Raw genomic sequence first — 24,117 nt, 5'->3', positions numbered from 1 at the left:
ATTGTTGACCTTTTTCCAGAATCAGGGATGGTCCTCGCCAGTTCCAGATCAAATGTGTTTACAGCATTTTAAATTGTACATATCTGCTCTTACGGGATTAAAATAGTTAATAATAGTTAATAGTTAATAAATGAAATAAAGTTTCACAGCCCATTACTGACATTGACAGGGATTGTTTGACATTTTGGAAAATATTCTTATTTGCTCTCCTGCTGAGAATTACATAAGAAGAATGATACTACTCATTTCTATTCGTTAAATATAAAGCAGGCGATTAGTTTAGCTACACATGAAGACTGGTAACAGGGGAAAATAACACTTTATACCTCGTTGGATAAATTGTTTTTTATGAGCAGTTGTGTACCAGAACTATTTCTTGGCTAGGCAGCGTTCCCTTATCTTTCCAGACTTTATGCTAAGCTAAGCTAATTATAATGGCTTAATGCTTAACAGACAGATATGTGAATGGTGTTGATCTTCTCATTCAATTGCTGATAATAACCTCTAAACAAATATCCGCATATGACGGCAGAATCTGTAGAGAGTGGGGCAACATTTTAGTAACAGAGGTTTTGGAATTGTGGTTTCCATTTGTAGTCCAAGTAGTATCAATCATGTTTGAACAGGCTTTACTTAAATGCTGGTACACTGTCTGTGTGGAGAGAAAATGAGGTAGAACGTAATGGCCAAAATGCTATCTCTGAACCCATCGGCTATCGTCTGTTGACAATTTGGGTTTTCATTGTCTTATTTTTTTAATTTATGTGCATTGAAACATCATCTCTCAACTTCAGCTCCATTCTTGCGTCTTAATAACCAGCTGTAAACAATGACCAGGGCACAGAAGAGGAGATCTTGGCCTGGATACCTGCTGGCTTCACCAAAAAAACAAATTTTGGCTGTTAGAGGATTAATCATCATCAGACCAATAGCTGATGGGTTGCTAGATTGAATTCCAAGAAAGTGAGTATATTTCTCAAGAGGTTGAACTAATAATTCTAGTCTGAAGCACTAACTGAGGGGAATTATATTTTAATTCCGAGAACTGTGATTTCAATAAAGTCATTAGCATTAAATTTGAATTAAATGAGACAACTGACGCCAAAGCAATATATATATATATATATATATATATATATATATATATATATACATATATATATACATTATATACATGTTTTTTAAACTGGAAGCATATTTCCCTGAAGCCAAGCACACAGGACACGGTATCTTTATAATGTTATGCAACATTGAAAAACTGCTATAAATAGAGATAATCACACTCCACATCCTTGTGACAAATGTGTACTTGACAAGAAAGTCAGATAAGAGACAGTTAGAGAGGAAGAAACACTGATGGCCATATTTGGTACAGCAGGACACGAGAGGTCTGAGCAGGAAATGCGAGCCGGCGTGTTTTTGGGGCTCACGTGACAGCTGAATGTGAAAACAATGACAGGCTCTGTAATATGGTTTACACAGATGATAGAGAGGAAGGAAACCTGAACAAAAGATTTTGGTAAAGGAATTCAACTCAAAAGCGGGATCTCCATTGTATGGCATAAAAGATGACTGGGTGTGGGTTGTGAAGACAAAGAGACTTTCAACAGGCAGCGAGACGGAGAGGAAGCAGGCCCGGGAGAGAGATAGTACGGCTGATGACAATTCCTTTTGGGAAAAAGAAGCTGTGTCTGTCAAAACAGATGGCAGCTGGTAAAGAGGATTAGGCCCTGTTACTACTGTTTCCAACACCACTCCAGACTGATCAACCCCCCCAAACACACCCAAACACACCCACAAACACACTGCCCTTACAGAACCTCAACTGTTTCCTCTCATCCAGACCCAGAAACGCAGCCAACAGTCGACCCTGTGGCAGCGGCGCCTCTATTCAGAACAACATGACAGCTGGGAACAGGACAAGTCGCAATGTTCTGCGTCACCATCTCAACACTATTCCACTTCACCCCCAACAAATGTGTATTTTTGATGAAGTATGGAAACTTTTAAAGTTTATTTATAGATGTGTAAAAATAAAAAGCATCCTTTTTTTTTTTAGCAACATGGTCCTTTTGTTATTTTGGCCTTTATTTCTATTGGTTAAGGTGATAATAATGTACTCAGTGGAATCTGGGAACACAATGACATTGCTGTGACAAACCTGTGTGTTGGTAATAATTCCTCATTGAACAGAATAATTGCACACAACCTACTGTATAACAGGCCAGAGTTTAATCAGGTTGTTGTCTGCAATCGGTCTATTTTTGTCAAACTGTTCTTGTTTCAGGGTTATTAGTTGGTCGCAATGTTCCAAAATCTCAGAAATGACCTTGGTGAGTGTGATGTAATTATTACCAACAGATACCAACTATGAAAATGATACTCAAGTTGTAAAAGTTTTTAATGTTCAGTTACTTAAAGGAATATTCATTTTGGCCAAGAGTTGGGTGAGAAGTTCAACAGCACTCATGTCTGTGACAGTAGTTGTCTGGCTCAGTCCAAGTAAAAAAATTACAAAATAAATCTGCCTGAAATTTGAAGAAATTACAATATTATATATTTGGTTAATCTTTATAAAAACTGAAGTCTAAAGGGATACTTTAGATTTTTGCTCTCTGCCGTTTTGGCAAATGCAGTTTATATTCTTCAAAGCCACCAGACTCCATTGAGAAAAACAGCAATTTTACCTTACAGACCACAGGGAGTTGCTGGTCTACCGCTGTCTTGATTGGTAAATTAATTTGTGTTTTTGTGAGACTTTGGTGTTTTGAATGTTTTGTTTTGATTCAACAAAGTCACATAATTACACATACAAACTAACAGATCATGCAGCAACTTTGACCTAAAATTACTGTTTTTCTCAATGGAGTCTGGTGGCTTTGAAGAATTGAATTAGCATCTGCCAAAACAGAAAACTATTCCTTATAGCAACTTCATACAACTGTCTGTTACCTTTAATTAGTCCATGGGAGCTTGTGGACGACTTCAATGGACATCTGTCTTATCATGTTTGTGATCAATACACATGGGAAATGCACATCAGAAGAAAAATCCAGAGACAACATCTTACTTCATCAGTTGGTTGGTTTATTTATCATTAGCAATGACACCAAATGTACTCTACTGTTTTCACTTGCTATAATAGGAGATGCATTTTGAATTGTAAACAGTGAAAATGATAAAATGCATTTCAGAAAACTCCTTACAAGCAGTGTATGACCAGGGAAAAGAGCAGATTGTACCTGCTCTTGCTCACCTACTTTTTTTTAAACAATACATGTCATCTTATAGTTTTGAGTCTCTCATATTTACATAGATACAGCTGGGTCCCACATTCACCAGCAGAGACCTATGGGTTTTTTGTTTTTGTTTGTTTTTAATGTGTTATCACATAGTTTTCTTAAAGAATTATATTTACAACCATAACGTACCCCGGCTGCCTGCTGCCGGGGGTTAACACAGTTAGAATCATTTGCTTAAAATTCATTAAACTACTTATGGTTCTTGAAAGTTTACGTTGTAAGTCAACCTTATAGCTCTACGTTTTTTTTCTCTTAACAAATAAAGTTAATACAGAGCTCAAGCCGTTCGTCTTCCCCATAAAAATTCAAAATTATCCAAATAAATGAAACCAAACATAATAATAAAATAAAATAAAAAAATATTGCACTTAAAGTTCAGGACAGCATTGGACCTGTTTGGTGGTTAAGAGGAAAGTGAGAGCTTTTAGCTGAGTGCTTTAGAGGAGGTGAGGGTGTCTGTAGAAGCATCCAGCAAGTTAATCTAAATAAATAGGCAAACTTTTGTACAACATGAAGCCATTTTTTTCCTCCGACTATGAAAGGAGCAACCTGTGTATTGCTCAGTAGAACTAGGGAGTGCAGGTTGGAACTCTAAAGCATATAAAAACAGTGAGTGAGTAAAAAAACAGAAGATAAACCAAGCTGGAACCTGTCATGGCAATGTCCTGAGAATGCTTCCTCGATTAGTCCAGAATGAGCTACAATGTTAAAGGAAATGTCGTTTGGCTGCTTTTTCTTCTTCTTCAGTTTTCGTTCCTTGTTGTAAACAGTCTTTGGAGACAGGAAACAAGTCGTCTTTTTCTTCCATTACTGGCTTCGAATGTGACTTTGAATGTCTTTTAATGTGAGAGGGACACATGTCTGTGTTTCATCACAGCTCCAGTCTGTCCGTTATTTATACGTTTGTGTTCTTTGCCCCGTCGCTGTCTCCATCTGTCCCTGTCGAACGCTCTCCACAGTCTTGTGATGAACTGAATAAGGTGAAAGCTGTTTATAGAAGCTTTGAATACAGATGTGCGTGTGAAACAGAGCCATTATGCTAGCTTTTATTCAGACATCTTGTTTTTTTTTCCTACCCCTCTCCGTCATACAGTTTGGAGTCTGATAAAAAAAAAGAAAAAAAAACACGCAGAAAAAGGACTTTGTGTCGTACCGACAGCTTTGAAGTGGCTTCACAGAGAACATGGTGGAGGAAAGGAGGGGATTTAAAGTGGGACTTTTAAAAAGAAATTAAGGGAAAAAAGTGACAAAACAGTACCGGACTGTCTTCATGTCTGCAGGGTTTTTCTGAGCGACCCCTCCTTTTCTCCAGTACAACTGGACAAAAAACTTAAAACACGACCAAAAGACTGACACCACAAAAAAAGAGAGACAGTGATCAGACAAGCGTCCAGCTCCTGCTCCAGCCACAACATGTGGGCTTAACATCCATCCATCCATTCACCTGTCCATTCATTCATCCATCCACCTGGTAACTGTGTAAACTACATTCCTTTGCAGTGCCATAGCTTTGCTGCGTCCTCTCACACCATAACAACAACAAAAAAATCGTAGTTGACAGGATGACATACACAAAAAAAGTAAAAAAAGGCAAACAAAGAACCTCACATCCCACCCACCAAATCTACGTTTTTTTTCAAGTCTGACCCTTTTTTCTCTCTCATCATCTTTCTCTCCTCCTCAGATCTTTTTCTGGTCTTTTATGACGAAGATGAAGTCGGAGTGGAGCTGGCCTTTTTTTGGTTGATTAAGTCCACGTAGAGTTCTGAGCGCAGGAATCGGGGGTATGAGTCCTTCTCCATCAGCCCGTATATCCGCCTCTGTGCTAGGTCAAAGCAGGAGCGTGTCACATTCTGCAGGTTGTCCTTAGTGTGATCTCTGGTGTACGAATCCAGATTTACCTGCAGAGGACAAAAATGAACAAGTTAATTACACTTTTATTATGAAAGTTTAGCAAGAGGGGATAATGCATGATGCAATGCAGGTTTTTTTGTGTGTTTTGTGCACTCTCACTCACCTCTTTACAAGACTGGATAGCGATGTATTCTGCAAAGATTTTCTTGGCTTTTGACGCCATCTTGGACTGCGACTTGATCTTCTTGTATTCCTCACATGCTAGCCAGAATTCCAGATTTTCCTCGCTGAACTCTGTGCGCAGGAAAGCTCTGAACGCTGCCAGACCATCTGAAGGAAAGCAGAGAGGTGGAGAGTAAACAAGAGGAGAGTTGACTAGAGTGCCATGGCAACCTCACAGCTGAAGCGCTCCTTGGAGTTTCAGCGCCCAAAATAGCTCCGTGACTGCCTTTTGAGTCATGTGGTTGGAATAAAGTGAGACATAAAAAAACGCTAACAACACCGCAGCACACATTCGAGTCCTCAACATCCTTTTGAGTGACATCACCCACCCTTCAGCATGACATATGCATTCCCCTTCACACATGCTGTGACTGAACAAAGAGATGACTGTTTTAGTGCAAGCGGGGGAAAGGACTAATTCTGGCACTTTGGGCTTTTTAAGTTTCAGTCAAGTTAATGATTTGAGGAAGAAGGCATCCAGAAGAAAGAATAGCAGGAAGCTGAGTCCACCCACTTCTCCCGTCTGCACCTTTCCGTTCCCATGAATCACCCACGCTGATAAGCAAAGCCAGTGCAGGCGGTCATCTCTTACCTCATTCTGGTAAGCAGGAGTGAGGTAAGAGGTGAAGGAGAGGAAATAAGAAGGGGGAGAATAAAGAGGCCAACGGAGTTGAATGAGGACCAGATGTAGGGCTGGCTTTGTATCAGCTTTTAAACTGGGGCTGTGGAAGATGAAGTGTGAAAAACTAAAATAGCAACACTCTTGCAGTGTTGCCTGTGTTAGTCCTGATTCTTCTCTCTATGTAACGCATGGACTCTGTCCGTTGGGATTAGGGAAACTTGATGCAAGCTGCCCGCTCACTGCAGAACGGTGCGTGTGTAATCCATATATCACCACATGCATATTCCCTGTGCCCACCACCATCCCCCACCGCCTCATGCAAACACTGGATGTATAGATTCACCAACTCTCTACAACAATATTGCACTTAATTAATAAATGATCAACACAAAAACACAGATGATCTAGGAGGGAGAACATGAGACAAAATTTAAGAAAATATTTAAAAAGTAACTTACATTTGTGTGTCAGCAGCTTGTCAAGTGAATCCCCCCATTTCAGTGCCTCCTCTGGGGTGGGCCTGCAGATAAAAGCAGAGCGATTCTTTAACAAGCCCATCTCAGCCAGGTTTCTCATAGTGTGACCCATCCGCAGAACTTTCTATGCAGGATTAGATGAGTGGAAACTAAGCAGGTAATTCCTCTCCGTTGCTTACTTCCACTCTAGTCTGTGTCTACTGCTCTTCTCCTCTCTCATTCAATTCTGCTTTATGAGAGCTACCAACACTGAGAGCCATGAGTCTTTCTGCTTTACCCTGGTGGGGGTAGGCTTTTATATTCCCACTGAATGCAAGTTGGAAGGCGGGAGGGGAGGGGCTACATGCGGCCAATAGGGATGTGTTGTTGGGTTTGGAGACCTCCTCCCCCCACCAGCTCCGTCTGCCCCCTGCTGCCTCTCATTCTTCCTGTACCCTGCTGTAGAGCATGCCTCATCTTACACTCACTGTAATCCACATCTGAGGCCTTATTTGACACAGTAGGAGAAAATAAATTTTGGGTACTTTTGGACATTTTTCTGTGCCCTTATTTGACACAGCAGGAGAAAATACATTTTGGGTAATTTTTCTGTGCCCTTTGATAATAGTTAGTAAACTGGAGTTTCAGCACACATTCTGACAACAATTCTGACCAGCCGGACGTTTGCTATGTTATTTCACTTACTGTTTGAACATGTATGTAAAAAATATTGCATAAAAGTGTTGAAGCAGCTGCTTGCCAAATTGCATTGCTGGACTTATGTGGTTATGATATAAGGGAAATGTTAATCTATAATAGTGATATTTTAATATAACTACACATTTATGGTGGCTGTTTGGGACCAACTGTAAAGAAAGTATAAAAAATAGTTGCTTATCTTTCAAAACTACTACTACATTGTTGTTAGCTTTCTGTATAGCAATCGCCAAAGTAAAGGCATGGAAACGGTCTTAAATAACACATTGATCTACGATATTCGTGATGCTTGACATTAAAGTATTCCTTTTGATGAACACATTTTCGATAATTAAACAACCCACATTCAAACAGTTTAACACTCCTTCTTGAGGCGTGCCATTGTTACACCAACATTGTCTCATTCCTTTTATTAATGTCACACGTTACAATCACACTCCCATCACAGCTACTGCCCACATGTCTGCCTTCCAAGGCCAGGTCATCCCCAGTTGTGGCTAGACCCGGAAAACAGTCTCTCACATACACCCACATGCACATGCTGTCAGGAAGTGGCCACTTACTTGACTGACTTCATAGATTTGTCTAACTTGCTGGCTGGGTTACTTCCTGGGGATTCATTCCTCCTCCGCAGGAAAGCCAGCCGATTCTTCATGTCTTTGGCCCTGGGTGAAAGGAAGATATGAGAGGAGAGGAAAGTTGGCAAGAGAGGGAAGAGTGACAGAAAGAGGTGAGGGAGAGGGGGAAGGTGAGACAGGACAAAATGGAATGAGGATGAAAGGAATGATAAAGAGGAGGTGGACAAAAAGAGACATGGGAATAAAGTGTGTTGAGTCCAAAGTCCAAAGTCCACAATTAAAACAATCCAAGGCATGGGGATCACCAATTAAGTTCTTCAGCACTGTAAATCCACATGAAATCAAACCCACAAAGATGAAAATAAATGTTGCGTTGTGTACATTTTAGTCTTCAGCCAGGTATGTTGGTTTGGTGGGACAGAACTTTTCCAAAAGGCGGATGTCAAGCTCCCTTTCCTCGCTTCGTCTCTCGCCTGTCAATCTCTCTAACAGTCTTTCCTGTAGATGTGTCCCTGGCAGGTTCCTCGGCAGGGACTGAGCGAATGTGGCAGAGAAGGAGGAGAGAGACTCAATCCTCACTCCTCTGTTTCATCACGCCATTCTCCATGTGCCTAGAGGGGCTGCTGAGAGGGAGCTGACCCAGGGCCGAGGCAACAGGGCACAGTGACCTCCTCACTCCTCTGCTTCCCCCTGGCAGCAGCACCCAAAATCCTCCTGACCACCCACCTCACCTGTTCCACCTTCCTCTAACCATCTCGTTCACACACACACACGTATGCGCAGACCCCCACGCTGCACATGCGCTACCTTAAATCTCACACAAGGTGATACACCAACCCTCGTTCCCCATGGGGCCTTTCACAATCCTGCGCATTCCCATAATCCCATGGTACGTGTCCTGGCTTTTCCCGACCTGGAGCACGTGCTGCCTCATTGGGATGTGACCTCACTCAACACCCATTTCCTGAGTCCCTGCTTTTGATTTCCACTGTGGATTGGCTGGCCCGCTAATAATGCAGCGCGGCGGTGTGCGCTCGCTGGCCCTAATCACTGCAAGCTGTGCCACTGCCAACCCAAAGCCCCCAGGAGAGCATGTACACCCCAAATTAAGAAACAAGGCTTCCAGTAATAGACACTTATCATTCAAAACTGCATATACAGGAGGGTGGAAGAATATGTAACTGCAGATTAGCACAAACACTGTACATTAACATACTTGAACGCCCACACAAACGTTCAAAGAACCCACCCTGCACCTGTGCCAACTCATGCCCACTTTACTGCTGCTTTCATGCCAGTCACAGGTGTTGGAAAACTCCAGTGTGTGCGTGAAGGGAAGCAGGAGAGAGATAATTTATGCATGCGTAAATGCACGGTCGTCACACGGAGCGGCTGCCGAGCCGAACAGAGAACACAGTCAGCTGTCTCGTGTGAGTTTTTCCAACGGCCACAGGAAAGGAAAGGTAGAAACATGCCCCATACACAAGATACAACATGACTGCATGAGCTGTTGGAGGCAGTGGCTGAATAGCTCCTTTAAAAATCAGGATGAGTGTGACTTTGTTGGTGTATTGATTTGGGCGTGTTTGGGTTTCGGGGGTTCAGCTGCTGCAGGTTACTTTAGTCGACTGGTAGAACCACAAGAGGCCTATTTGAGAGCGTTTGTGAGTAAAACTGCCAAATGAGTGACATAGGAAATTAATGTTCCACCAATATATGTAAAAAAAAATATACCATGCATTGGCGTGGATATCTGGAAAAAGCTAAGTGGAAGCTTTTATTTTGGAAATGGAATGGAAATTCAAAAAATAGATCTTGAGATACACTTGTAGGACACATTTCTAAATCAATTCCACATCTTACCCTAAGGAATACCTACACACAACCTCACTGGTGGAAGGATGACTCATCCATTGATTGAAATAACGTCTTGTATGAAACCAGACGCTGAACTGCTGAACAGAATTCAGGCCTCTCTTTCAGTGGCTGAAAACAACAGGCTGTTCTAAAGCAGGATCCCTGTTAATAGGTCACACTTGCCAGCCTGAAGGACATTTCTCCCCAAATAAAAACTCTTGCTGTTAAATAAACTCATAACATCAGAGCAGGATTCATTAGATTGTTCTATTTTTAGTCCGCACTCAAGGCAATTAGGTCTTGAGCTGTGCATGTGCTCGCTGAAAGACACCCTCTGTCTTTGCCGGTGCATGTGAGAAAGAGACGTGTTTAATAAGGGCTGGAAAATATTTTTGTTGGCCTGACAAAAGACGCTTTATTATTTATGTCTGGTTTTATACAAGCTCAGCCCGCGTGGGTATGATGTGACAATGATGTCATAGCAACAGTCACTTTAAGTGAAATGTATGTTTCTATCCTGCCACCATGTGGGTGTCAATGGATATTGCAAACACAAACATTTTCCACCCTGGAGCAGCACAGATTTCCTTGCAAGGCATTCTCGTACTTGGTGTCAACACTGGAGCCGATTTGAGATTACCCATTGCGATGATTTATAAGCCCACGAGACCGAGACCATTATTAAAAACAAGTGATACATGTTGCCTATTGTATAGCCGCAAATAAAGCTGCCTGAGTGATTATTAGCTCAATGTGAGTCAACTTGTCCTTCAATGTGGGCGACACATTCTTCTTTCTATGAACAGTGTAAATATGTACAACATGTGCAATGTCAGCTGCCTCACTGCAAACAATGGGAAAACAATGGTAGCATGTTGAGTAAAACCTCCCTGGGTGAAACCCTAAACCCTTAACTCAGACTCAAAACTGGGGAAAAGGGGGAAATCTCAGGGCCTGAAAAGTGAAGCCAATGTAGATGTGTTTATGGTCTAAATTGCTTGTTTCAAGACCTTGTTTTCAAGTGGGCTTTAATTCAACATTATGTTCATTTTTTAAATTATTTCCTCATTTAGAGTAAAAACGACGATAAAGCAGGGTAAATTTTAGGGCATGGCTACCACTGTGTTGTCTGGTTTAGTTGTTGTCCATGATTGCACCTCAGACCCTTTCACAGTGTGTTTTCAGTTAGTAAAATTTAACTGTAACATTCAGATCGCCTAAAAATGTCCAGGGTTCTAAAAATATGATCAATTCTGGCTCCAAAAAGCCAACATGGCAACGGCCAGCACGCCAAACTCAAGGTTTCAAAACGGTAGATCCCAAACCAATGGGTGATGTCACAGTGGCTATGTTCACTATACATGTATTACTACACATGTATTAGATACATGCAGTCACAGGGAGAAAGTGCTCATACAAACATGGCCAGAAACTTGATTATAGATATTTCTGCATCATTTTTACGACACTTAAGAATGATACTGTATCTGCTGCTCTTTGCATCTCTGCTCTTTATGTGCTAATGGCGCCTTTCACAGTCTCTCACATTGAGTAGCTCTGTATTTAAAGTTGATACTTTGCTGTTTCTGCTAATAGCTCCCTCAGCACTAAAACCATTAGCGATGTACTGTACTGCGCTCCATTTGATTTATCACATCCAGTGACCCCTACACTTAATGTAATCTGCTAAAAGACTGACACATGCTCTCTAAAGGATTATCAAATTAGGATGATCTTTGATCTAACATGCTGCCACCCAGAAATGTATACTCCCCTCCCCTACGAACACATGTTTGCAGCATGGATGTAATGTGTACGCTCCCTCATGTGTCTGTTTGTGTCTGCAAGAGAGAGCGCTTTATGTGCCTGAGTGAAAGAGCAAGAGGTCTTTAGCGACGCAATTATCTGCAGGTTTCCATACTCTTTATTCCCTCTTTGCTTGGCTCACATTAGACGCACTAATAGCACCCCGTTGGCTATTCCTGGTGTTCTGATAAGTAGGCCGCACTCCCAGGGAAAGGCTCTGGGAGCACATGGGCAAGAGCTGCAGACAGACACACTGCAGATCACAAAGTACCATAGAAGCACAAGCCAAATCCACTGCCCCACTTCATCCCACTTTTGTTGTTTGCTACATTAATCTGTGTTTCTCACAGTGATAGGGGTAGGCCCTCTGTAAAACCTGACCTGTGAGATTTGGGGTGCAGCAGTGAGTAAAGGGGAGGAATCGAAATACAGATGTGAGAGAGCAGCGGCCCAGGGTTCAGGCTTGTTTTCGTTCCCTCTGCCACTTTTCTATTTACAGAAGGCTGTGTGCCTGTGTAGTGAATACAGGACACGACACACAAATAACACTGTGCGAGCGGGTGGCTCTGTTTGTGAATCTGCGTCCGTGCAAGGATAATGGGTCAAGTGTTGTGTCAGTGTGTCTGCAACACTTAAAATAACATTCATGCTATTTGGGCTGTCTGAAAAGATATAGGGACAAACTGTGAGTGTTTGTCCTGGACTTTCTTCACAGACAAAACAGTCCAGAGATACAACAGAGTCAAAAACAGACACCAAGACAAAGAAGGCTAATCTATAAAGTGCCTCACAACAAAGAAAAAAAAGTCACTCTGCCATATTCCTAGAAGAACAACGAAAAAAGGGAATTGTCCTAAATTTTGTCCATAAATACAACACTATCTCATTCACAGTCTCCCTCAATCAAGACCAAAAAAGAACTCTATTTCAGAGTAACTCACCTTCCTAGCCATAAAGACCACATGAGCAATCCTATTCCTGAAATCCAGGCTGCGTATAATAAGAAAAAGGGGCAGCCTCAAGTTAGAACTTAAAGCTGCTTCCTCCAAAATAGTTTGAGCCTCTTGGGAGTTTCTTTTCCCTCACTGCGACTGTCAAATGAGATCCATGTAGAGGTCAGATAGCTTCCTACCAGCTTGAGAGCACTGATTCCTGCGGGGACGCAAAACCGCCCCCACCCACACTTTCCTCATCCTGCCTTGTAATGTTTCGAACTCTCGATAATCAAAGTTCAGATAAACCCACGCACACACATCACACGCTGCATTGCTCTTACCTTTCCAGGTACTTCTCTGAGAAATCAACCATAGTGGGAAACATGGGTGCCAGCCTGTACGCAGCTTCACTTGGTGTGTGTGGAAATTAGACTGCATGTAAGCGTGTGTCAGGAGTGCCGGTGCTCGGGGCCCAAGGGTTTGTTTGACAATCACATTCCTCTAACCCCTGAGAGGATGTGCTGGAGCTTTATATAGTCCGGGGGGTCTGGGGAAGGCGGACCCTGGGCTCACCCAATCACCAGGCAGTGTTTAGAGAGGACAGATTCCTTCCACCGGGGCCTGGACGGGTTTTTAGTTTTATGGGTTAGTAAGTGGAGATGACATTTGTCTTTTTAGCAATGGGACTGACTATTAAAATGATCTGTTCATCTGTCCCAGGTGACAGCCAGCGGTGGAGTCTTAAATCTGCTACCAGGCTACAAGAAAAACATATCATATATTCTCTCCTGCAGATTGTTCACTGGATGCTTGTTATCATTAAACTTCATTTAGCTGAGAGTTAAGTCTCTAGCTGTTAGAATATAATCTAATATCCTCAATCAGGAATTCCAAATGGATAAATTTGGAAAATATTTTCAATGTAGTTCCTGTTTTTTTAAATACAAAGTCTGAGGGGCTTATCTGTGTTTAATCATTATGTCAAAACTTTAACTAAAAATGGTTGTGTGTTTCCTTTATGAATTAATTAATGTACACATACAATAGTCTCCAATTAAGTGAGGAGTCCAGGCGAGAGTTAACTGAATGTAACTTCAGTTTTATATAATTTAAAGGAAATTCAAATTATTTTAAACATCAACATGTTTGGAGGTCTTGGGGAGTATTTTTGTGTGAATACTGAAACAAGTAGAAGAAAGAGTTTGACCTCTCCAGAGAGAGCTGTGCCAAGTCTGATCAATTTCAACATCAGTTGGGGCTGAAAGCTGCAAGTTTTGGTGTCTGGAGTTGGAACAGAAGACACCCGAAACTATGATTGAACTGTTAGTAGTCAAGTTGCATTGTGGGTATCGGAGGCATCAGTTTTGGCAAGCAAGAAGAATGCTTCGAATCAAAAAGTGCTTTTAAAGCATTACATTGCCTGATCACGCACAATAAACCGGTTTAGCATTGCACCATCGCAATCAACAGCTGAATTCGGACGCTCAACTGTAAATCAAAATCTACGCCTGAGATGTGGATTGACTATAAACTCAGGTTATGTTAAAGGCAACTAAACTTCTGTTTTGCTCTAGTAAAGATTCAACAATCATCCTAGAGGCTTCGTCACTTTTAACGACTGGTTGGGAGACATAATAGGTAAAGGTCCAAGAGATGCTAACAAGTCATGGTCCAGTCATTTTTTTATTAGGCAGTAAAATTCCAGTTTCAGTAATCCAGTTAACTTTAATTTAGTCCTTCTAGACGTCTACATATAACCTGGATGACGAGACACTTCATAGACATAATAGATTGGTTCACATAATCATAACACAACATCATGTCTGACTCCATAACTAGCATAACTTCGGCCAGCTTTGACGGCACACAAAAGGGGTCTTACATGCATCTTGGCAGCAAAATCAGGTGATACCAATTCTGGACACTACTGCTGTGAGAAACATGATTCTACATCTACCAATACTGACAAGAATATGCCTTCAGTATATACAGTATGTCAAGTATAACCATACATACACAGAAACACAAACACACAGATGGTAATCTGTTGCTTTCTGTTCTTTCCATCTGCCTGTATTTCCTGCCTGTATGACTCAAAGTTGGTTTTAATCACTCTTGTATTGGTTTCCCAATAGTTTAATCCACCAACAAGCTCACGTTTGTGTGTGTGCTGTAGGTTAATGGCTTTATTGCTACTAGTTTGAAAGCCACCAGACAGGAAAAAGGAGTACAGCATTGCAGGGAGTCATTGCTTGGAGAAGCAAAACACCTGGGCTGAGTAAAAACAAAAGGTGATAATGGAGGGGGCAGCCGCAGATAATGTGGACAATTTCAGGAAAACAGCTGTTCTGGATCTGTAAACCTGGACACAGGAGGTAAAGAAAGGAGGGAAGGAAGATATGTAGGAAATGAGAGAAGGTAAGCAGGTAAAGAACAGGGTGAAAGAAGTAGAGCAGAAGAGTGAGTGTACTTGAGAAGTGGATGACCAGACTGGTTTCTTTGTTGTTGTAGTGATGCATGAGAGGCCAAGTGCTTTGTAAGAGTAGAGAGAGGAAGAGGAAGCTTCAAAGAGGACATGTGTAATGTGCTCTTACATGTAAGTACCAATTCGCCTGAGTGAAAAATGCAATCAATTTTCTTCTTCTGTGGATATTTACGTTGTGTATAGAGATCCGTTTCCTTCAATTTTCCTGTCACTAATGATGATTATGGTGATTAAGGGAAGAGTGTTTACAGTAATATCAACACTAATTACCAGACTGGGAACCAAATCCACAAACGTGCCAGATGAAACATTTTAAAATGCATACAATGTATCCAACAGGAGTGAAAACAATGGGGAGGAAATCAAATATGTTAAAATCACATGGCTTAAGGGAAAGTACCTGTTTTAAGCTATACATTGCTAAATTTCAGCATGATTTATCCATGTGAGATATGGTTGGCCTCTGATGTCCATCTACTTGCTCTGTTGACTTTCCCTATATGTTATATATCAGTCTCCAACATCTGGAGGAAATAATTTCATTTCCATCATGCTCGCTTCTATAGAAAGCCTGAGATTTCTATCTATAGCAGCAACATATTATGTTTATATTCCCCTGAGTTACACAGGAAGATATTGTGTTGAGGGTATGTTTGTTGGTGTGACTTAATATGATTGAGTAGATTATTGCCTCTGGTATTGCTTTACAGTGTGGCATAATGAAAAAAAGGCTAAAAAAATAGGTCAAATGCTTAAAGATGAAAAACCCCAATAATTCATAAGTGATAACAGGCTTGTGACATTGAGAATTTAATGAAAAAATGGATGTAAACACAGGAGAATGTGAACACAGTGTGACTTATCCTTCAACTAAGACTTCTCTGTTTGCCGCCTTTCATTAAATCAAATAATCAATAATTTCTAATACTGCACTGTAATTTTAACTATACCCAATTATATTTCTATTCTAACTGCTTCTATTTATTTTTCATATTTTTCTGGGTCTTTACTGATGTTTAAATGTCATTTTATAATGTATTGCTTTTGTATTTTCTCTCAATGCTTTTCTTGTTTTGTGTAAAGCACTTTGAATTGTCTTCTTGCTGAAATGTGCTGTATAAATAAACTTGCCTTTTCTTTACTATATTGACAGAAAAAGGGTTACAATCAATGGTGAGCTGCCATTTTGTCTACAGGACACAAAACATTTTATTCCACACAACATTCATCAATGTCACAACTCAGTACAGATGCCTCTTAAATAAAAGCACAGGTAAACTTATTTAAGGAAATTAGCATTACACCTGGCAAAGCAATCACTAACCAATGGGACAGGGAAAAGCAATGACTATAAAAATGTGTCCAGATTCATAAAATATTTTTAAAATATAGGAATGAAGTGGTACTAACAATAGAGTATCTATATTGAGATATAAAGAGGGGGAAATGACATATAAAACCCAATAAAATGCAGTCATGGAAAAAAATATTAGAATATTTTCTTAAATTTCTTGTTCATTTTAATTCCTGGTACATGTGTTTGGACAAATATAATGATAACAACAAAAATAGTTGCTAACAGTTTAATTTAAGAGCTGGTATCTAGCCATTTTCCATGGCTTTCTTGATAATGATTTTGGTTATTATCAAGAAAACCATCATTCACTAAATGCATTTGACAAGCAAAAATAAATATATTGTTGTTTGCATGGAACTAGTCCGGACACTTAAATTGCAGGTTTTCATTTAATGACAGTTTTTATTATTTGGAGAACAAATAAGAATCCTCCACATTGGCAGTAGTGTGTAATATAAGATGAGCTAACAGCATGATTCATCTTTGTTTACCTGCTGTTAGTAAGCAAATAACTGTTTGCTACCCATGGCCAATGTCAACAAATGCTGTAAAGCTGTGTTGTTATGTGTGGCCATGAACCCAACTGTCAGGTACACAGAGTCATTACTGCCTCACTATTTATTCCATGTAAGTTAAATAGAATCAAATGAATCATGTGTTTGAAAATGCTATGGGCTGTAATGAATCATTGATTTGGAAATATGCTTGTTTCTGCAAACAGACAAAATCGATCCAGCATTCCAGATTTTAAACTAAATTAAAAGAGAGAAAAACATGCTTTGTATAGCTAAAAATCTATGTTATATATTCTAGGGAGTGTCTGTGTTATTAATGCAAATAAAAGCCGGTTTGAAGCTGTTTGCAGCAGCCGACATAAAAGGCCACAAACGCTGGACTCGGGCGGGCTGTGGAATCTTAATCACTTAATCTGCTGGTTAACTAAACAACATAAAAACGCAGCTTGTGCAGAAGAATGGCCAGCTATCAGGCCCAAGGATAGCCACTAGGAGTGCTTTTATTGTCCTCACGCCGTGAAATGGCTTTCATCTTGATGAACAGGAGCGTGAATAAGGCTCATTGAACAGCTGATGAATCACTGAGGCGTCGACACACACCCAAACAAACAGTCTTTACTCTCTACACACACCTCAGTTGTCACACCGCCGAGAATGTGAGACACACATATGGCACCACACTCCTCAGCAGCACACACATCATTTACCACTTAATTAAGTAGATGATGATCAGCGTTGGATGATTAGCTTTCACAGTCACCTTAACCCTAAAACATGGTTTTTCATTTGAAGCTCTATGGAGCTACATGATGTTGGAAATAAATTACTTTCATGACCTACCAAAGGTGGTTTTTCTTTTTGGATCGATTTGTTTGTTAACAGCAGGTTTAAAGAAAAACTATTGGCTCAATGTTCATGAAACTTGGTGTAAGGGTGAAACATGGGCTGAGAAAGAAACCCATTCAATTTTGAGTGGATCCGAATCAGGGTGAAATATGAGTTATTTTTTATTTTAACTTTGCTGAACAGGGCATTTGTGTTGCATTCATGTGGTGTAGGAATAACCAGAAAAATGTGTTCCCTATCATATTTCATGGCTCACCTGATCTCTTTCTTTTACTTTCTGTTGCGCTAATACTGGAAACAGCTGTTAATAAGCTGTTAAAATGCTCTGAGCAATAAAATACAACACAACTTCTTCTTGTTTCCAAATTACGAATTAAAGCTCATTAAAAACACACCCAAGTTGGAAGAACAACTAATGGGACCATTAGAGGAGCATTTGAATGCACTATTCAGGGTTTTTTTTTTTAAATGATCAACAAGCAATTTGTTGAATTTCAGCGGTATAGTGAAAGCACCTAAAAGGCAAAATTCAGTGCACTTGAATTTCTGTTTATTTATCGCAAGTAATTGTTAATTTTTCCCATATTCAACAACATTATCACATCTTGCACTTTAATCAGAACTGTGAATATGTGGAGATTTTGCACAGACTATCACATAGGTCAAAATATCAGATTGTTGTTTTCTTTCTGCATTAAAGTGAAAAGAAAACCACATTCAGAGCACCTATTTTCAATCCCTCTAAATTGGTATACATTAAGACACCCAAAATAGAGAGTAAAGTGCAAGATCTGCTATCACAGCATGGATATGTCCTGACAACTCCAGTTCATTAATTCTATCACACCCATATAACACGTTGTCAAAATAAATCTTCATGTCTCAATTTACCCCCTATGTGCTGGAACAGGTCATTAACATTCACCATTAGTTTGAACACAAGGAAAGGCATCCCTTTTAAATAATGGCTGTTAAAGCTGGGTGTGAATTTTTTATCTTTTTTTAACCTTTTACTGGATGTTGATTGAATTAGCATGAATATAAAAGGCTGAAGACTGAGCATTGAAAGCAGAAGTGGTGAATGCTATTGTAGTTCTCAGGACTATAAGAGATTGATCTATTGTGTCCTTGTCCTCCTCTTTCTCACATATCAATAATGGATTATATGTTGATTTGAATCATAACAGTCAATGGTTAAAACATGTTTTATATATTCTGAATACAACCTTCAAAATGAGCACAAGGTAAAACTGAAAATAATTACAGGAAACACACACACACACACACACACACACACACACACAAATTGATTCATGTGAGTACTTACAGGTTCTTGGATTTCTTCTTCTTTGTTCCGTCAGGGCCGACCTCGCAGCTACAGGGGGATCCGGAGCTTAGCTGAGGGGAGATGAAGGAGAGCACACACTGCATCATCCACCCTCACACAGAATGAGGGCCCTGTAGCCTCATGCAGACACCGCAGCCAGCTTGAACTAGCTCCAGCAGGCAATGACAACCTAAGTTGGCCCGTAAGCTAGCGAGTCCTCGGTGTGTCCAGTTAGGCTAGACTGAGACTAGTCCAGTCTGTAACACACGCAGCCAGCCACCAAAACGATTAATCCATAGCAGCAGTTCACAGTGTAAATCCCACAAGGCAAAGCTCTCAGATATGTGTGTGTTTCTTGTTGAATAAAACCGACTGTGTGTATGCAGCAGATGGTGTTTGTACACAGGGTATAACTAAGTAAGGAAAATGTGTGTGAGAGAGTGTGAAAGGCTACGGCTGTTGTTTCTGCTGGCCTCCAACTGTGCCCCAGGTTTGAAGTGTTGAGCCAAGACCCCTGGTTTCACATTACACTTTCTGCCAACCCACCGTTTTGATTGGTTAAGAGTAAAAGGGAAGTTGCTGCAGGGTGGGGAAGGGGTCAATCTCCACTAATCTGATGGCCTGAAGCTGCCCCATTGTATGTGTGTGTGTGAGGCTCTAAATAATGAGCCATTGTATTACAGGAACACACAGTTGAGTCCGAGTTAGATACTGGCCACAGCTGGCAACGCATGGTGTAATGTTCTCTATCTTTGTTGGACCCAATTTGAGTTTCAACCTTCAGAGTGAGGACATGTTGACAAATTGAGGACCTTCACTTCTTCAAGGTGCTGTTTTGAAGATAAACCAGCGTTCTACCGCCAAACACTCCCCTCCTGCAGGCTTTAAAGTGTGTACTTTTTTCATTGACGGATAACAGCAGCTTTCTTACAACAGACTGACATGTTTTGAAGCAGTATCAAATATCAAACCCCAAAGGTCCCGACTTCTGCTGGTAGTAACACAACTATCCAGATTGACTGTCCACACATTTTTTTCAGCCATAAACACTTTTTACGATGCTAAGTGCTGGACTTCCAGCTGACCGCAGCTGTTGTTCTCCATCAGTGAGGAAGCTACTAGACTTTTTACTTTTTTCAAGGCTAGGGAGTGTTGAGTCAAAAGATAAGATTTTGTGAGGAGTACCTCTTTAAAGGAATAGATAGCGGGGGTTCGCACACCTTCTTAAACATTAAATTCAAGGACTCAACACAGCATAGTTTGAGACACAGATCAAGGTAAGTTACTGTTACAAGATCTGTGTTAGAAGCAGGCTTTACAGAAGCAAAAAGGTAAAAAACAAAACAAAAGCAAAAAAACCATTTCTATTCTTATATATAATTTAGAGTACTATCAATGTTTGTCTCTATTTTCATACACTTCATACATGTCCTCTTCAATGCCCCCCCCCCCTCCCTCCCCCAGAACCATTGCAACCATGTATGACATTTTGCAAAATACCTGTATTTGTGTTCTTGCCAAGAGTTAGACATCAAGCTCAGTATCACCTTTTTCCCATCGTCGCCTGTCTTTATGCTAAGCTAATCATATCCGTAGCTTCACATCTAACACACATATGAGAGCGGTATCAATGTGCTCAGCTCAAAACTACTTAAGTACAGTACTTGTGTAAATGTGCTTGGTTACTTTCCACCACTGATCACTTATATAAGGATCCTCACTAATAGAATGTTATTATTATATGGATGTGTGAATACCACGAATGTAGTTAAAATGTGTGTGTACATTGTGTTTGTGGGACCATTATTCTATGTCAATTATACCACTTAGCCCCATGGGTAAACACATCCTGTGTTATGCATCCATTCATGTTGAGCTGCCCAACATAAAGCAGCTGCATGAAGTGATATCCTGTTGTACTTTGCATTGTTTTTGAACCAGGTCAAAGATGAAATGAGACATTCATTCTGTCTTGGCAGTGAATTGTTTAATCACTTTTTCATTGTAATTCAGCCTTTCTACAGTACATAGTAAAATATCAACCATGTTAATGACCCTGCTTCACCTGGTGCCTTCTCAAATGACTGCATCATTATGACTCTTGATAACATAAATTAAAAAAAAAATCCCTTAGGTTTCTGTCAGCAGAACAGCACTGAAACTCCCTGTGTCAGGGTTGTAAATTAGACCTTGTTCAATGCTGATGTGGCTGAGCACAATGTGTTACTGCTCCTTGACCTCGCTGCAGCTTTTGATACTGCTGATTAAAGCATCCTTCTTGAAAGACTCACTGGTTCCTCTCAATTCCTTGACAATGAAAATAATTCCACATCCCTCCTATTCATTACTCCTCCATACAACTCAAACTGTCATGATAGGAAGTGTACAGTACACTGATGCACTCGGTGCTTTCTGACTGAAGTCACGGTTGATTGTGAAAGGTGAATGAGTGTATGTTATGTAGGAGCTGGCTAAAAATAGGCTAAGAGCAGGAAGAAAATATTTTTAGAGCTGCTGCTTGATGGGCACAAAGACCCGATGAACTGTATGAGGATGTGTGTGTTTTTACATGACACACATAAAACTTTTGTACTTAATAAATAATAAAAAATAATGATAAAATGGTTGATAAATTTAACCATGCATAGTTATAACGCGATATTTGACTATCCAAGCTTAAAGGTATTTTCACAAAAAAGAAAAACTAGCACAAAGCAGCTACAAACACGGGTCATTTCAGTTTGCACGAGTAGGGATTAAGTCATTCAGAGTCACGAGAGACATCAAAATCTAATCAGTAATCTCAGCGGGAACAACAGGGCAGTCCCGGTCCCTATGGAGCCATCAGACAGGCTTTCCCCTGAAAACACAGAAAAACAAGAAGACTTTGCCCTCTTTGGAGACATTTGTCCTGATGTAGCCCCCAGGACAGGATTACTCAGGGGTATCGGGAGAGCAAATTCTGCTGTGGGGCCATTGGAGATCAGAGGAGGATTGTCTGCTTGTTGGTCATCCTTTGTTCGGCTAGCTGCCTGCGTGTACTGGACTGGATGCTCATTCACACCACAATGCTACGTTCCAGCTGGATGAGATCCACACACACACATGCGGGGAAATGTGTTTGCTTTCTTGCTACACCAACAATTGCGAGTAGCTAATTGGATACAGTTTTAGAATCCTAATGTAAAGCATGCACACTGTTTTAAGTGAATCAGCACACACCCACTGTTGACATTATCTGCAGAGGTATTACAGTTTTTCTTGATTGCTAAGACACATTTCTTGAAAGCTGCTCTCCTTTTCTCTAAACTGTGAACACAAAACCCAATTTTCAAGCTACATTCACAAAACCTCAGACTCTTCGTGCAAAACCAAACTTTCACCTCAAAACAGTTAAATCTGTGCTCAAAACTGAACTATGTTGTCAAATCGTCCCCAGAGTCAATCAAAATTAAAAACACTACTGAGCAGTCACTAAACACTACATAGAAAAATAGAAAACACAATGCTCAATACATGTTCATTGTTCACTGTAGGCTAAATGCCATGGACAAGAACATGGTCAATCACAGTAGCTCCCATTTCATCAGATATTACTATTCTTTGTCTTCGCTGACCACCTTGACCTCCTTGACCTCCTCTCACACAAACTCTTCCTCTCAGATTTCTATCTATTGTAGGGCCTCACAAACCAGTGCTCTCTGAACTGGCTTATATGTTCCCTCACATCATCAGCCACAAGTGTGATCAATTTTGAGTTGTTGTGTTCAAGTGGTGACCCTTGTGCTTTAATTGTGTTTGCCTTTTGTCACCTGTGCTCACCATTATGCAGCACGGGTGCATCACAATGAAAATGTGTTGGCAAGTTGTGTCTAAACGGGTGAAAAGTGCTTATGGTTTTGCCAAAAGAGTGATTGATTCAATCAGTGGGTTCAGGCAACTGAGCATTTGGTTCAGACTATAGGGTTTAGTGTTTTAGCAATTGGGAAAAACTGTAAAAGAACAATGTGGATGGTAAGCTGGAGCAGTGAATTCATTTTCTGACACCTGAAGGACCTATGAAAGGCACTTCACACCATCTCCTTCATACATGCACAGACACACAGTGCCAAATCTCCTACCTTTGTCCGATAGCAGGACCACAAATCAGAATACATGACTGCATCCTGTCAGTCAAAAGGAAGAAGTGTTAAGCTATGATTTGAAACTGAATCAAAATGTACTAACAGCTTCTTTTTTATTCCATTTTAGTTGGATACAGTAACACACTGATTACATTACACATTAGCCCCTTTCATAGTGCGGCCTCGCAAATGTCCAGCTATATTGTCGGAAAGATCTGTGCCAGCTTTTCGCCTTAGGGTGTTCATAGTGATCCTGCGAAGGTGTGATATTTGTGCCCTTTCATAGTGCAGTCTGGCGTCGCAGAACAAGGTGGGCAGGAGACGATAGTGACTTGCGATAAAGCAGCAGCAGTGCTGCGGAGTAGCACAGTGCTAATATACAGTTATGCTATACAGTTTGCTCTGTGGCAGTACAGTATGTATGTGCCGCAGCAGGATGTGTTCACTTAGCGACCTCCGTTTGTTTACAATAAGCACCGGAAACTCTGTGCACAGTCAGCGATGCTGGTTTGTTTACAATAAGTGGCTGACAGCGGCCGCAGTTGTTGTGCTGCTGAACAGTGATTGGATGGCTGTCGGACCAGGTGGCAGGCGTGTGTTAGACGTCACACACAACGTCAAATATTCTGCCTTGACGGGATGTCCCGTTCATAGTGGTCCCGATTCCAACAGTCCCAACAATTTTCCGCCTCAGTAGTCTCATTTGATCCCGGCATCTCGCTTCAGACGTGTTCATAGTGCAGACGAGACGTTACAGAGGCATAAATGTCCCGGCATGAAACGGCACTATGAGAGGGGCTATTAATTGGGATGCAATCCCTGCTGGCCACCAGTGTGTTTTTGAACTATGTCTTCTGCTTCTTGCCCTTCAAAAAGATTAGATTTAGATAGCCTACCTAAATACAAGTGAGATGCTGAATCAGTGCATTCGAACGTGCATGTGCTATAACTTAGTGTCACAGAGAACCAGGCGCCATAGTTTGCAAAAAGTATCAAAACATGAAAGGTTCACCTCAAAGGAACTGATTCTGTGAGATGAATCAGTCCACCAATCACTAAAAATTGAGTCATATTAAACTTATTTTCAAGGATGTATTTCTGCATTACAACCTATA

The 24,117-nt window shown here is 40.7% G+C and overlaps 1 protein-coding gene across 1 annotated transcript in view; it reads right to left on the bottom strand.

The window, feature by feature from the left end:
* Positions 1 to 3,066: 3,066 nt before the first annotated feature.
* The window catches only part of rgs3a (regulator of G protein signaling 3a), a 177,932-nt gene continuing 156,881 nt past the window's right edge, over positions 3,067 to 24,117 (bottom strand). Inside the window, 5 exon segments of the mRNA XM_059358232.1 lie at positions 3,067 to 5,203; positions 5,320 to 5,486; positions 6,459 to 6,520; positions 7,736 to 7,837; positions 18,879 to 18,949. Of these exon segments, the coding sequence (XP_059214215.1) occupies positions 5,003 to 5,203; positions 5,320 to 5,486; positions 6,459 to 6,520; positions 7,736 to 7,837; positions 18,879 to 18,949 (603 nt within the window). The 3' untranslated portion in view covers positions 3,067 to 5,002.

Source organism: Centropristis striata, chromosome 19 (assembly GCF_030273125.1).
Source record: "Centropristis striata isolate RG_2023a ecotype Rhode Island chromosome 19, C.striata_1.0, whole genome shotgun sequence".
Taxonomy (NCBI): Eukaryota; Metazoa; Chordata; class Actinopteri; order Perciformes; family Serranidae; genus Centropristis; species Centropristis striata.
The sequence above is the reverse complement of the archived record's forward strand: the minus strand, read 5'-3'. Positions and strand labels throughout refer to the sequence as shown.